The 14,124-nt window shown below is 42.7% G+C and overlaps 1 protein-coding gene across 2 annotated transcripts in view; it reads left to right on the top strand.

Moving 5' to 3' along the window:
• Window positions 1-14,124, top strand: part of LOC107187601 (sex determination protein fruitless-like) — a 62,934-nt gene that overhangs the window by 29,161 nt on the left and 19,649 nt on the right. Inside the window, exon 5 of one of the 2 annotated variants that reach the window (XM_015575727.1) lies at window positions 1,271-1,674. The exons of the other annotated variant lie outside the window; for it this stretch is intronic. Within the exon in view, the coding sequence (XP_015431213.1) occupies window positions 1,271-1,566 (296 nt within the window). The 3' untranslated portion in view covers window positions 1,567-1,674. Of the gene's footprint in view, window positions 1-1,270; window positions 1,675-14,124 lie in introns of those variants that run through there. 2 annotated transcript variants of the gene reach the window in all.

The following is a 14,124-nucleotide window of genomic DNA, read 5'->3' as shown; positions in this document are numbered from 1 at the left end:
TTAGCGATGGGATCAAGTTATATCAGACGCTGCACCGAAACATTATATGTTATACTACTGGGAGTTCACCAATTTACGAGGAACCTTAACATACGCGTTTAAATATCAAAACAAATTATTTCACGAATCATAATATCAATTGTTTTCTAGCCATAAAATAATATTCCGTTGGTCATGGAATAATGTTAAAAAATTGTTAATCGTTCAAAAGATGATACCGACAATGACAGGAAATTATTTCCACCAATAACTCACTGTCGATGTAATTCATTGAACGCGAAATTATCACCGAAATCCCTCAAAATTCTCTTCATTATTAATCACCGGGAAATCAATCTCGCGTGCACGTGAAACTCGATTCCATCGCTATTCCCAATTACGAAGTGGAACAGTTCGCGATTATCATGGGACACGAAGCGCGGCCGTGTCGGAAGTTCCTTCATTTCCGGTCTCAGGCATTTTCTTGGTCAGCGGGCGTTTGTAAATCGTGGCGAACCGCGCGCGCCAACCCCCACCCTCTTTCCCCACCCGTCGGGGACTGGGTCAACGTTTTTTATTTCTCCTTTTCTCTCTTCGTAGCCGTTCCTCTCCATGAATACAGTCGGGATTTCGATATCGATCCGTACCAACCCTGTCTCTTCGGTATACAGGGACAGATCGAAGGTGAACGCGCGAATTCACTCGGTTCGGTGACAGGGTTGAAAAAAAGGGGTAAGGAAAAGGGTGGGGGATGTGTCGAAAAAGATACAGGCGAGAAACGGTTTCGTGATAGAGGAATGGGGAAGAGGACACGGTGTAAATACATACGAATGGATCGCAGGATCCAACGACGTGGCACGTTGCTCCGTGAACAAGGGATGGTGAAACGAGGGTAGAAATTAGCGGGGTAAGTTTGCGAAAGAAGAGGCTCCTCTTCGGTTGACGTCGAGAGAATAGAGAGAGAGAAAAAAACAGTTAAACAGAGACGGTGGAGACGGCTAGAAGGGGGCAGAGTCGTAAACGGGAGAGAGAGAGAGAGAGAGAGAGAGAGAGAGAGAGAGAGAGAGAGAGAGAGAGAGCGAGAGAAACTGAGAGACTTGAGGGAACGAGAGGGAGAGAGTAGATGAGGAAAGATAAATAAAAAGTAAAAGTAAAATTAAAAAAAAAAAAAGAGAGAAAGAAGCGATCGAGCCGCCGTCGACACAGAGAGTGGGCCGCGGGCGGCTCGTCGTCGTAGGTCGTGTCCGGAGGCCAACAGTTGAAAGTGACTTGTCTTGTGTTGATGTTGCAGGTTCAAAAGCCTGGCACATGCGGCTGACCTTTGACCGGGTGCCAGGCGGCTGCAACCTTCACAGGTGCAAGCTGTGCGGCAAGGTCGTGACGCACATCAGGAACCACTACCACGTCCACTTCCCCGGCAGGTTTGAGTGTCCTCTCTGTCGTGCCACGTACACACGTAGCGACAACCTGCGCACGCACTTTAAATTCAAACACCCCGAGGCAAGAAAGATCGATCTAAACGATTTCATGACCGGCACCCTGGCGCTCTCCACGATGACTAACGATACCATGAACACGCTGTCCTAAAAATGCGCTAGAATACCGAACCGTACACGCGTCTGTATATATCTTATACATAATAATATATATATATACATATATATATATTTACACTTACGTAATAGGCGCCCCGAGAGCAAGAAAAAACCAGAAAAAAAAGTAACGATAAATAATATATATATATATCTATATTATATATAATGTATATATATATAATATAAATATACATACAAGCAAACAAAAATATATATATATATATACATATATATATACAGAGAGCGCGGGTGGCTGCGCTGGCAGGGGGGTATTGTCGCAAATTTCGAACACACACGATACGGCCCTGGTGTCACGGCCACGTGATATATAAAAATAAAAAGGCCGATCTCTCTCGGCTTTTTTCTTTCTCGAAACACCAAATCTTTTATAGGTTCTACGCTTATGGGATCGACATGATTCTCTCCTACCGCAAGGGGCGGGGGGGTGGGACGGGTGGGGGTAATACGGGGTTGCGAAACAGTTGGTGTGTGTACAGTTTTTAGTGTGCGACGTTTTTTGAAGTGGGCTTCGCCGTAGTTGTAACAATTGGACGGGAGATGCGGAGAACGTAAGAAAAAAAAAAGGAAGAGAGAAACGTTCTAGGGGAGATATTCGATTAGAGAGCTAAGTGGCAAACCAAGGTGCCACGCACACGTGAGCGCGCGCGCGCGCGCGCCCTTCTAAGGGACGCAAGGGCGAGTTCTCTCGAAGAAGATCGGCCATACAATACGGTTGCGCCGCGTGACCACGGGAACAACGATCACGATTTCTCCACGGAGCCGATTTACTTCTTTTTTAAAGTTAAATAAATACTGTTAATGTTAATGGAAAGAAGAAAAAAAATACGTGAAACACGATCGACGATGCGACGACGAAAAGTTCCTTCTTTCGATAACAGCCGGCGTTATGGCTGGGCCGTTTGTTGTTTGTTGTTGTTTTTCGTTCTTCCTCGCTGACGATCGGCGCAACCGCAAGCGAGCGAACGTACGAGCGCGGAGTCGAGACGAATCGAAGTTTTGGGCGCGGGTCGCTTTTCTCGGCTTCTTCACGCTCGTGGGAGAAAACGCGCTCGACGGTCCAATCGGTAGAACGCGAGTGCATAGCATAGAATTGTGCCCTCCAGAATAATAAAAATGGCGGGCGCGCGCGCGCACACACGTGTGTAACCACACGCCGGCTGCCGCCGTGCTGAAACAATGAGGGTAGTTTCGAACCATTGTCCAAAGACCGGGCAGCTTTATTTTTTTCGTGGTGAAGCGCTGCGCCGATCGACGATGAACAATACTAAAGAATGTTTTTATGCGTCGGGAAGAGTTCACGATTATTCGCGCATTATTATTATATTAATGGGAGATTTAATGCAATTACATATTGTTGCATACGCGTCTACGTACACACACGTGCGACATATACAGGGATATATCGTGTGGGTGATGTAGGAGAGAAAGAGAGAGAGAGAGCTAGGCGTTGCGTGGCCTGTATGTATGGGGGTGTAGGTGGACGCGCGTGTATATTCAAGTGGGAGCAAACGTGGTGCCAATTCCTCTCCCGTAGTTGCTGACCGCGCACGGCGGCTACGACGACCAACACGCGCCGCCGACGACGTCGCCGCCGTCGCCGTGTCCTGGCTGGAAAGAATTATAATTAATAATCGATTAGTTAATTAACTATTAATTAAATGGCGATTTTACTGGAAGTAATTCATTCGATACGCAGGGTGAGTCGTAATAGTTGTTGAAAGAGAGTTTATAGTTGGACTTCATATTAGAGTGTAAATCGTGTGGGGTTTCTATCGGCTAACAGGTGAACAATCGCCTGGCGATGTAATGTTTAACGGCCACGCGCGTGGAAGGCCCAGTTCGTGGGCTTTTTAGGGGGATGTTGGGAGTTCAGGTGGCTAGGTACGGAGAAATAACCGAGACACACACCCAACACGCAGACACGATACACAAAAACGGAACACGATCAGGTCCCCGCCAGGATTGGTGGCGGAAAGAAGTTTGATATACACACAGGGAGGACGTAGGTACATACAGAGGACACACACGTACGTATATATATATACACACTGTTTTTATACACGATGATAACGGAACACGCGCGCAGCAACGCGACACCCTCGCGTACTTCCGGAATCGATGGGGGTACGGCCAACACGCAATATTTAATCGACTAACAACGAAATCTTTTTTAGTCCTATGCATCGTTTCTGAAAGGTTTTTCCGTTTCTTTGAGCTTAGATAGATGAGAGTGAAAGAGAGGGAGAAAGAGAGATTGAGAGAGAAAGGGAGAGAGAGAAAGAGCGGCTTTGCAGTTCTAATATGAGTTCTGAACTATAAAAAAAAGAAAACGTGTTATTTGTTACTCGACACCTAAAGTTTATGAATGATATTTACGATTACGATTTACTATGCATACACATATTACATACACACAGGTATATACGCAACACGTAACAAACACGAGTATACACACACGACGCGGATAATACACGATATGCAGCAGATATGATTTGTGGAAATCACGCGAGACATTCCACGATTCGGGACTTAAGCGCATAGGCAGACACGCAAACACACGATAAGGATTCTTTTTTTTTTTTTTTTAACTGTATCGGATTGATTTGTAGTTACTATTCATAATTATATTACATATACGCTATACGTTTATTATTACGTTATTATAATGAACCGTTCGTAGTAATCGAGCTATTGGTTGGATGATATGGTTAACGTTAAATACGGTCGATTTTTATTCAACAAGGGCTGGTTACGATATTTTTCACCGCATCGTTACACGTTGATATTTAATTGGTTGGGGTGCAATCTGTTTGTTCTTTCTTTCTTCTTTTTGTTTGTTTTTACATGAAAGAAATTTATATAAATATATATATATATAAATATTTACTAGTTTACACTTTACGTTAATGATAAAAGGTTTACAAAGTGAACGTAAATTTAGAGCGAGTTGAAGAATTCCCGCGCGCGTGCGCATCTAGAATTTCGTGAACGTTCTCAAAGTTCTTTGTTTTTACTCAGAATTGGATAAAGAACTTTTTACGTTACTTGACTTCATTCTCTTCCTACTGAGATCGCACAAATAAAATACATACAGAGCTCCTAATAAATCTTACTTAAATTCGCTGTAACACAAAAAATCCAGGAAAAACGAGAATGAAATTAATTTCACAAATTGGCAGTATTCGTGATAATTCGTAGTTTTATTTTACTCGAATGATAGTAATCCTTTGCTCTTGGAATTTCTTACAATATCTATATATATAAATAGGAATATCCTAATATTCATCATACATTTCGTCCCTTCGGAGGGGACAATCGAGTGCAAAGGATTAACGAGAATGTATTTATTTATGGATTTCTGGGTCAAAATAATGCAATCCCGATGAGATTCTAGCAAGGCACGCGGTGAATTTTTTCGACCTACTATGTTACATATTATACACACAGACACACGTGCATGCCACTCGTATACGCGCATACACACATATGTACACTCGTGGATCTATGATCGCGTGCATGTATGTAGACAACGGACGGACGAACGCAGATGTACACGTGTGTTTCAAGCTAGAAAAGCGTGGATCGACATCCGAGTACTCCCACGGTACTTGCGTGTACTCGGTCCCGACGTACACGTCTACACAGAAATAACGTCGGGTCCGTTAGCTATTCAAAGAGCCAAACCGCTATATTGTGATCAAATGATATTACCGTCGATCTTCTCTCTTTCGCGAAAAGGGGCACTTTGCATAGTTAGGGCTATTTACCGAACACGCATATACCTATAATTTAACGATAATAATAAATATATATATATATATAACAAAAAAAATATATATATATACACACACAACCAGAATATTAATATATTACGCAGATGATTAAGTATATTAATTAATATATTGGATAATTTATTTTATTTTGTTTTACCGTTTTAATGATTTTATATATATGTTATTCACTGTTTATGTATTACCCACGCAACACTTGATACACAGATACACGCATATATATACATATATAATATGTATATACATATTATATATTTACAGTAACGCAGTATACGCAGAGTTTATTATTTATTAATCGATGAGGGGGAGGCGGGGACAGAATTGTCTGGGTACACTAGGTATATACAGGGCCTACCTTCGACCTGTTTTTCTTATTGTCTCCTCGTTTGCTTTTGCACTGGCTTTCGTTGTGCCGCGCAACAACGAGCCACCAACCTCTACTCGCGGTCGCATTTTTTATTTTTGTTTCCCTTTCCGTTCTTTATTTTTTGTTTCCGTGTTTTTTTTTCTCCACGTTACACCAAATATACCAGTTGCCCCCGAGAGTGTTCCGGGTACTCGTCGACGCGGACATGTTTCGAAGACGAACCAAGAGAAAAGAGAGAGAGAGAGAGAGAGAGTGAGAGAGAGAGAGAGAGAGAGAGAGAGAGAGAGAGAGAGAGGTATCGGACCGCGAGTGAATCGGATACTTTTTCGACGTTTCCGTCCTCCATCCTTGACGATTCGCCGTGAATCAATCGGAACGTCAACATCGGTCACTTTTAACATGGCTCCTGGGTGCTCCCGTTTTGTCCAACGCTGTTACCGTGGCTGCTGCAGCAACCGGTAAACGTTCACGGCCGCCATCTTTGTGGGCGAACTAGGTTACGTTTTATCGTCTCAAATTTGGCGTTTTATAGTTCCCGCGCGCAGACACGCCCCGGATGATAAACTTTCCGTCGAAAGGATGCGAAGGGCTCTGTACCCCTCATGAATTTTATGCAGTTTCGTGCATAATTATCCGAAGTTTTATGACCACCATAATAGACAGACGTCATTTTTGACGACCGTCCAGGTTTAGGGCTCGTTGGTGCAAATTTGAAATTTTATAGGTTCTGTAATCTATACTCGGAGGGGACATTTTCCGGCGAAGGAAAAGTAGTGTCTGTACTTTTCTGGAATTTTTGCAACCGAAGTTTCATTTATTCACTCGATATTTTCGTTGTTACGACTTTTCACACGCGGACGCCATCTTCGACGAACGCTCCAGTCACGGTTTCCAGGCACCGATCCAAAATTATGTAATTTCGGTTGTAGACATGGATAAGATCGGATTCCTGAACGCTACGTGTAATTACTCGACGTTTTACAACGTCTTCAACGGACTGGAAGTTCAGCTGAAAATTTCAACAAACGGAGCTCCTTGTATCTCCCAGGAAATATTATCGACCGTCGAGTTAAGCAAGCCAGACTTTTATAACTCTTTTCAACAGAATAAGCAATCGGATAAAAGTCGATGACTCCAGAGATGGACAACACGATATCTGGAGTATAACAGTAAAAAAACTAGTCTTTTCAGAAGTAGACGACGAATCTTTCAGAGATCCAGAATATCTGCTTCAACAGCCAAGAATACGTGGCCATGGCTAATTTAATTTTCCACAGACGACTAAACAATCTTCCGTTAATAAAGAATTGGTTATAATCATTTCGACATTCGATAAATACACTAAACAAATATTAAATATACTTACCGTTACGGACCCACTCCCTGATCACTTAAGAGTAACTATCGTCGTTTTTTTAACGTATAAGTAAAAAAGTCAGCCAAATCCAAAATAATTGTTATTCGAACAAATCTATGTTTTATCCCTAATTTAGTATTAACAAAAGTGCGGAAACAGTAAAACAATTAAATTATAATTTAACTTCCAAAGCAAGAAGTGCAAAGGTCTGTATCTTTTTCTGACTTATCGAATTTTCCATATAAATTTTAAAATAGTTAAATTCTTTAGTTCATGAACTTATTTTATATGCAATCGATTTACTAAACTGATCAGGAACTAGGTCCTTTCTCCGAAGATTATTTTAAATGCATCAGAAACATCGATCTCACGATGACACCACTCAGGAAAATATACATCGTTCCGTACAATGTCTTACCTAGGCGACGGCCAAATGAATTCACCTCAATTACCATGAAAGTAATGCTATTCCATCGTCTTCAATATTCACGGAAGAAATTACGTGGTCCCGCAGTTTTGGCCGTTAATGCAGATGGACGCTTGTGGGTGGACGTGTGCCCCTTGTAGACGCTGGTAAAGCTGCTTCGAAGATATAGCGTTAGCCATAAACGTGGCCGACCCTTAAACTATTGGTACTCGATCATCGGGGGCCCATTGTGTCCCACCGCACTCAGTGTCGTAGGCCACTTTCAACTACGGGATTCTAAGGAATAGAACGAAAAAGACTGGAATATTCGGAAGAAATTTACGTTTTTGTAAGCTTTCATCGAGAATAAAAGTGCCAGAAGTATTTTAAATCTGAAATTAGCACGCTATAAGAATTTGTTTAATTACATTAAAACAGAAAAATCGATCCTAAATTGACGTCGTATGCCTCTGAACAATGGTCGAGCGCAGTTTTGACAAGGGTTTAGAGTGACAGGATCAGGCTACCGAAAAACATAAACTATAGAGTCGGTCAGGTTTATGGCCAACGCTATATCTTTGAAGCAGCTATACACGCGGCATCCGCGTGTCTGACCCGGTACTGTCCATCTCTCCTCGTGTTCACGAAGTCGATACGTGCGCGCACACACTCCTCCGTGTCACTTCACCCGGCTAACTTTCCGCGGCAGTTCCATAGTAGGGCTAAATTACACTTAACTATAGTTGGGTCACAGTTACCCGTAATTGTCCGCGCAAGTTTTACACGGTAGGCGACGTTTGCCTTCCCGTTGTGCAAGGCCCTTCGACCGGTTGAATCGACGGGAGATTGTATCACTATGACGACGAAATTACGGACGATCACAGGCGATAACCACCCCCTCCCCAGGTTTACCATAGGACATGCTTGGATTCTTCTTCGACGGTGATTATCCAGAAACATAGTGGTTTAGAAGCTTGAGAGTCGCCTTTGATTGAATTAAAACACGATTAAAAGACCCTCGGCGAAAGCCGAAGACTAAAGATGTCGGGGACGTTCGAGTGTTCCTTAGATCTCCAGGGATTCCTGTTAACTCAGCCGTGACTGCATCTTGCTCTATTTCTTTTGTCAGTTTTAAGTCGTCAGTGAAATAAAGACTCGACAAAGATTTCCTGGAAGGTAAAATTATTGCAGAAATTAGTTAGTTATATCTTTCGATGATTTAGAAAGTTGCCCTTTTGGCCATTGATATCGTTATTTAGAACCTGAGTTTTAGATTCTTTTACCTCGCAATTTCAGCCTGTCGGCAGTTACGTTCCAACCGCGCGTGAATTTGTACTTAATTACGGATTAGTGCTATTTCCGGATGGCGTTTGATTCGTATCTTTTTTTTATACGTGATGATGCGGGATTCGATTAACCGGCCAGATCGAAGTTTCGCGAGTAAAATTATGTCCCATGGAGAGACAGTAGTGGTTAGTCGGCGTCGGGACCGATTGAAACAAGGGTTTCATGCTTTTTGCGTGACTGTCTGATTTTTATCGTTCCGCACCGACGTGATCGCGCGGTTTCGATTCATTTTACGGCCTCTATTTACTCGTAGACACACGGTTATCATTTAATAGCGGCCGTGTACAAGTGATCCTTCCCGGTGGGCCGAACAAAAAAATTTGTAATCATACTTTTTCACGATATTCAACTGTAAAGTCGGAGCAAAACAATGTGTCCGCAGTGTAGAGTACAGTAGCTCGTATATAATCCTGGATACACGTGTTTTATTATTCATTTCGCTAGGTTCTACCGCGTCCTGACTGTGAAAACAAGAATAAAGTTCCAGAAAATTTTCCTATGCTCGAACATAGTCCAACAAGAAAGTATATTCTTATCTCCATCTCGGGTGTCTCGAAGGCATGCATACCCTAAAGCATAGTTTTCCAATCTTTTTTGGCCCACAACCCCTTTTTCAAAGTTTTTTCTGTTCAGTATCCCCTTGAAGTACACTATATTATAAAACATATTTCCAAGTGCATGTAATCTGTGAATCTTAAAAAGTTAAATTAAGATTAAAGAAAATCAAATAATTAGAACGCCCCTCAGATCTGCTCAGTGCCCACCGGTGGGCGGTAGCGTCCACTTTGGGGACCTATTCCCTGAAGCCTCAGCAAAATGTTCGACAGGAATTCCACGTTCCAAGTAATCACAAGAATTCAATATTTAAATTTTAAAAAAAAAACTGTGTTATCCATCGAAAATACAGAAGAAGAATTTCCAACGTAGCCCAATGTGTCGATCGATCCGATTAATTGTCCTGCCTATGGATCTTCATCGAATGGGTCGGGTGATCGCGTATCGGATAGTCCTCGCGCGTCCACGACATCACTCCTCCGTCCGACAGGTATACACGCGAGCGCGTCGACGGTTCGTGACGGCTCGTGACGGCGCGATTCGTCGCGACTCGACGTCGTTTTATTACAAGAATCGTACACGATATATAATTAGCCTTCGCAGGCCGGGGGTTGCGCGTATATCGATCTCGACTGCACTCGACGTCGTTCCCCTTTTCGAGCTGTACGCCCGTCTGGGTCGTGTTCGTCGGTTTGGAGCACTGTCAATTTCCGGGATTGTCCACGCACAAGTCGTCGCGGGTGGTCAGCGAGTCGCCAGCTCGGAAACGTCCGGCGGTTCTATCCTGTACCGTCGACAGACCCCGAGTTTCGCGCTCTTCAGATCGAACGATCCCGTAGATCGAAATGCTCTATCCCTATTCGATTCTTCGAAAGATCGATTCCCTTGGATAACACGTCACTGCTATGTACAGGGTGTCCCAACTGACGTGAGCACCTTTAGTATCTTACTTGCTTTTGATTTGTAGGATATTTATTTTAATAAATGCTCAAAGTGATGTCCACCAACATCGATACATTTTAATCGTAGTTATTTTATTATTTAAATTTACTCTCATACATTTGTGGATTTTTCGTATTCACGGTCACATGAAGATCACACTGTTACGGAGATAAGAATATGTAGTTACGTTTAAAAAACAACGTCGATGACCTTGAAATTTCGAAAAATATGATCTTGAGGAAAATGATTACTTATCATAGTATTAGCTCCTTCTAACCAAATAATACTTTCTCTTCACATTTTTTTTTATCTTCAAAAACAAGTGGGATATTGAAGGTACTCGCGTTAGGTGGGACACCCAGTATACCACATAAATAACAGCCAAAAGTATGGGACCAGGTCTGATACTTAAACAAAGAAGAAACTATTATTTTACAAAGCGTTAATAAAACTCAAGTGTTCAAAACTGTTGGAAAGTGATTTCTATATGTAATAATTTCGTAATTTTCATTTTATCGTAACAAAATAATAAGTTACTGTTCCATCAATCGTGAACTCTGGTCCCATATTTTTAGCCGGTAGTCTATGTAATTATACATTGCAGTAACTTGTTACCCAAGGGGATCGATTTTCTAAAGAATCCAATCAAAATCGAACATCTCTAGGTCGAACCAGCCACGAGGATTCCGTCACGGTTGAGCATGGACCCCAAACGTCGCCGCGTTTTCGAGTAGCGTTTTTTTGTGGTCGATGGTACGCTAAAATGCACGAGTTTACACGGTACTTTTACCGACTCCCCAGCCCGGAGCACGGTGAACCGAGATTATTACCAGCCATCTAGACAAGCACCATCGACCCAGCCTTTGCCAGCTCACACGACGCGTGGCAATCGCTCTGTCGCGTTGTTAGCTACCCTGCGATCCTGTTTCCTCCCTACAAACGTTCTTGCCGTGACGGAAAACGAAAAAAAAGAAAAAAGAACGGTGTGTACGATTCACTTGGAAACGCGAATGTTGACTGTGAACCGACTCCTCCAGTGTTCAACGACAGGGAAAACAGGAATCGACGGAGGGTTGGTGCACTGTCATCGATTGTATTTGTCTGGCTGTCGCGATTAACCGCTTGGATACTGGTTTAATTTGAAGATATTTCGTGGATAGATAGGATTTGATTCTGGTGCTGCAATCCCTGTCACGAGGTCAGTCCGTCATTGTGCACATTGATGAATGAAATATCTGACGAAGCTGAATTTGCGATAGGTGATTGATTGATATTTGGTTTTTTGTGGGGACTCGAGGAGAGTGAAGAAGCTGGTGGTACAAAAATTGTGGCATTTTTGTAGTCTGAATTTTCGAATAGAAAAAGAACGATTCTGTATCATTAATAGGATAGAAAAATTTGGAAAAGAACGAATCTATACCGATGCATTCGATGAGCAGAAACACGAAATGGATGTTATTTAGTTACAGGTCGATGAATTTGGCATTAAAAAGTCAGACCATGGATATTAAACAAAGGAAGCAATAATTTGCGCGTTGTTGATATTTATTTATCCGTTCGAGCCGTGTTTACCGATTGAAAACAATACATGAATGTTCGCTAAAGTTAAAACAGATCGACGGGATATTTATGGAATGCTAAACTTAATCTTCCAACTGTGTCGGATTTGTATTGACAAGTGGGGAGATTTCGATTTGTTGTAGTTGTTCGAGTGAAACATTTTTGGAGTTAAATTTTTGCACGTTTTCATGTTTGCTTGTACATCGACATAGTTCGATCCTTTTATCCGCTGGGCACATCGAATATCATATTGTATTGGCAGTTATAAAATCTACATATTAAAAAATCGTCGACAGTCAACGTTCTTATATGCAAAACAATTACAATTCACCTTCTTCAGAGTCTCTGACTGTAAATACGAGATCTGCTTGTCCTTGGAAGAAATAATATTGAATCTTCTTTAGCACATCGATAGCTCAGCCTACAGGAAAAGAACATTCCCACGTGTCAATTTAGCACATAATTAGATCTTCCATTGCCACACTGACTACCATTCAAGCATCCACGAAATTTCCACAGCATTAAAGCTCTGTTTCAAACTCCCGAAATTTCATGAATACAGAGACTCCAGTCGAATACATTTTTCTCAAATTATCCACAAAATTTCGTACGAAAAGGTTGTTCGCTGTATAGTTAATACCAATGTCAGTACCAGAATTTTTCGTACATGTTTGATCTACGGTTTCTAAAAGAAGACGCGACGTTCCAACCGATTTTCGAAGTTACGTATCCGGAAGACGGAAGATTTTACGTTCGCTTCACCTTAATGCGCCACGATCGCTCGCTTACCACGCGCAAAGGTCCCAGAAGAGAATGTCACAAGTCGTAGACATTTTTCCCTGTGCGTCGCCGACCGTTTCCCCTATTCCAGTCTATTCCCCGTTGTCCTTTCATCCCCGTCCACTCTTTACTTTCTGCTCTCCGTTCTCCCCGGCCTTGCATGCATTTATCTCGCCTCCCGACCCCTGTCTCGCTCTACGCGAGAAGAGCGATCGCTAGCTGGGCTGAAAATTGTCCGCAACTCGTGACAAACTTCCACGGAACCGCGGACCTGTATTGTACTTGACTTTCATGGACTGTGCACTGCCGCGAACGCAAAGGTGTCACAAAAATAATGCCCGAAGGAAGTTCGGTCTCACGTGAGTTACGGTTAAACACTTCGCGTTAATAAGCTGGAATTTCGTGCAGCTAATCCAGGTAGCCGTGGGGACTCTGCGGGGATCGATGAACGTAAAGTTGTATCGAACAGCAGAACGTATAATTTTCCTACCTTATCATTTAGGACCGAAGTATCATTACCTGGAGGGCTGGAATAATTGTTTACATAATGTTTCAGAAGATTTTAGCTACCCCAACTGCTCTTAGACTATGCAGACTCGTAGATCTGTTGGTGTCTTTGGTAACCGTAGATTCATGGATCTTCATAGTCTGAAGCAAACCTGGTCCAGTTTCTAAGTAATGCACTCTGATGGGAACATTAACCTGATCTCTTCCAACCAATCTACATTAAGTTCTCATGGTCTATTAATGAACTCATTAGGCGTCATAGCCCCAAGAACCAATTTACTCGACCACTGAATATTCCGCAGACCTAAACGGTTTAGCAACCTTACATTCACAGATGACCCGAGTTTCAATCGAACTTGGTAGGAAGAATTGTCGGTTAACTCCAACAAATCGATAGTAGCTCCTCGTGATCCAGTAGAGAATCGAATCAACGGGGATTTATCAGCCTAAAAAGTGTCTTCTCACGGGCTAGGACACATGCCTCGAGCGTGTCACACGCGTCGTGCTTGCACAGCGTACGCGAATATTTCCGATGGTATTCCCCGTGAATCGACGTCTACGGGTTCTCGTTACGCCTTCAGTATTCGATCGGTATGCGAATCAGTCGAGGCGCGTCGCGTATTTCGAGCCGTTGGCAAGAAAAATCCTCGGGAGGGGTGGGAAAATGAGACGGGGAGCGCTCTGCGAGCCTGTAAGGGGATCACGATCGCTGATCTACGCGAGACATCGATTCATCGACCGGGACCGTTCTATTTTCCATAACCAATCTAGTCGATGGAACTTTCCATCAACGGTCCACGAGGACAACAATGGACTCGTAACTTACATTAAACCGAATTCGCTCTCCGTGAATCGATTTCTACCCAGGTCCAGCGGAAGCTTACTTTACACCAATCCAGGATCTACCGCAGAATTCC

Source organism: Dufourea novaeangliae, unplaced genomic scaffold (assembly GCF_001272555.1).
Source record: "Dufourea novaeangliae isolate 0120121106 unplaced genomic scaffold, ASM127255v1 scaffold89, whole genome shotgun sequence".
In the NCBI taxonomy this organism is placed as follows: Eukaryota; Metazoa; Arthropoda; class Insecta; order Hymenoptera; family Halictidae; genus Dufourea; species Dufourea novaeangliae.
Note: the sequence above shows the minus strand (reverse complement) of the source record. Positions and strands in the feature narration are given on the sequence as shown.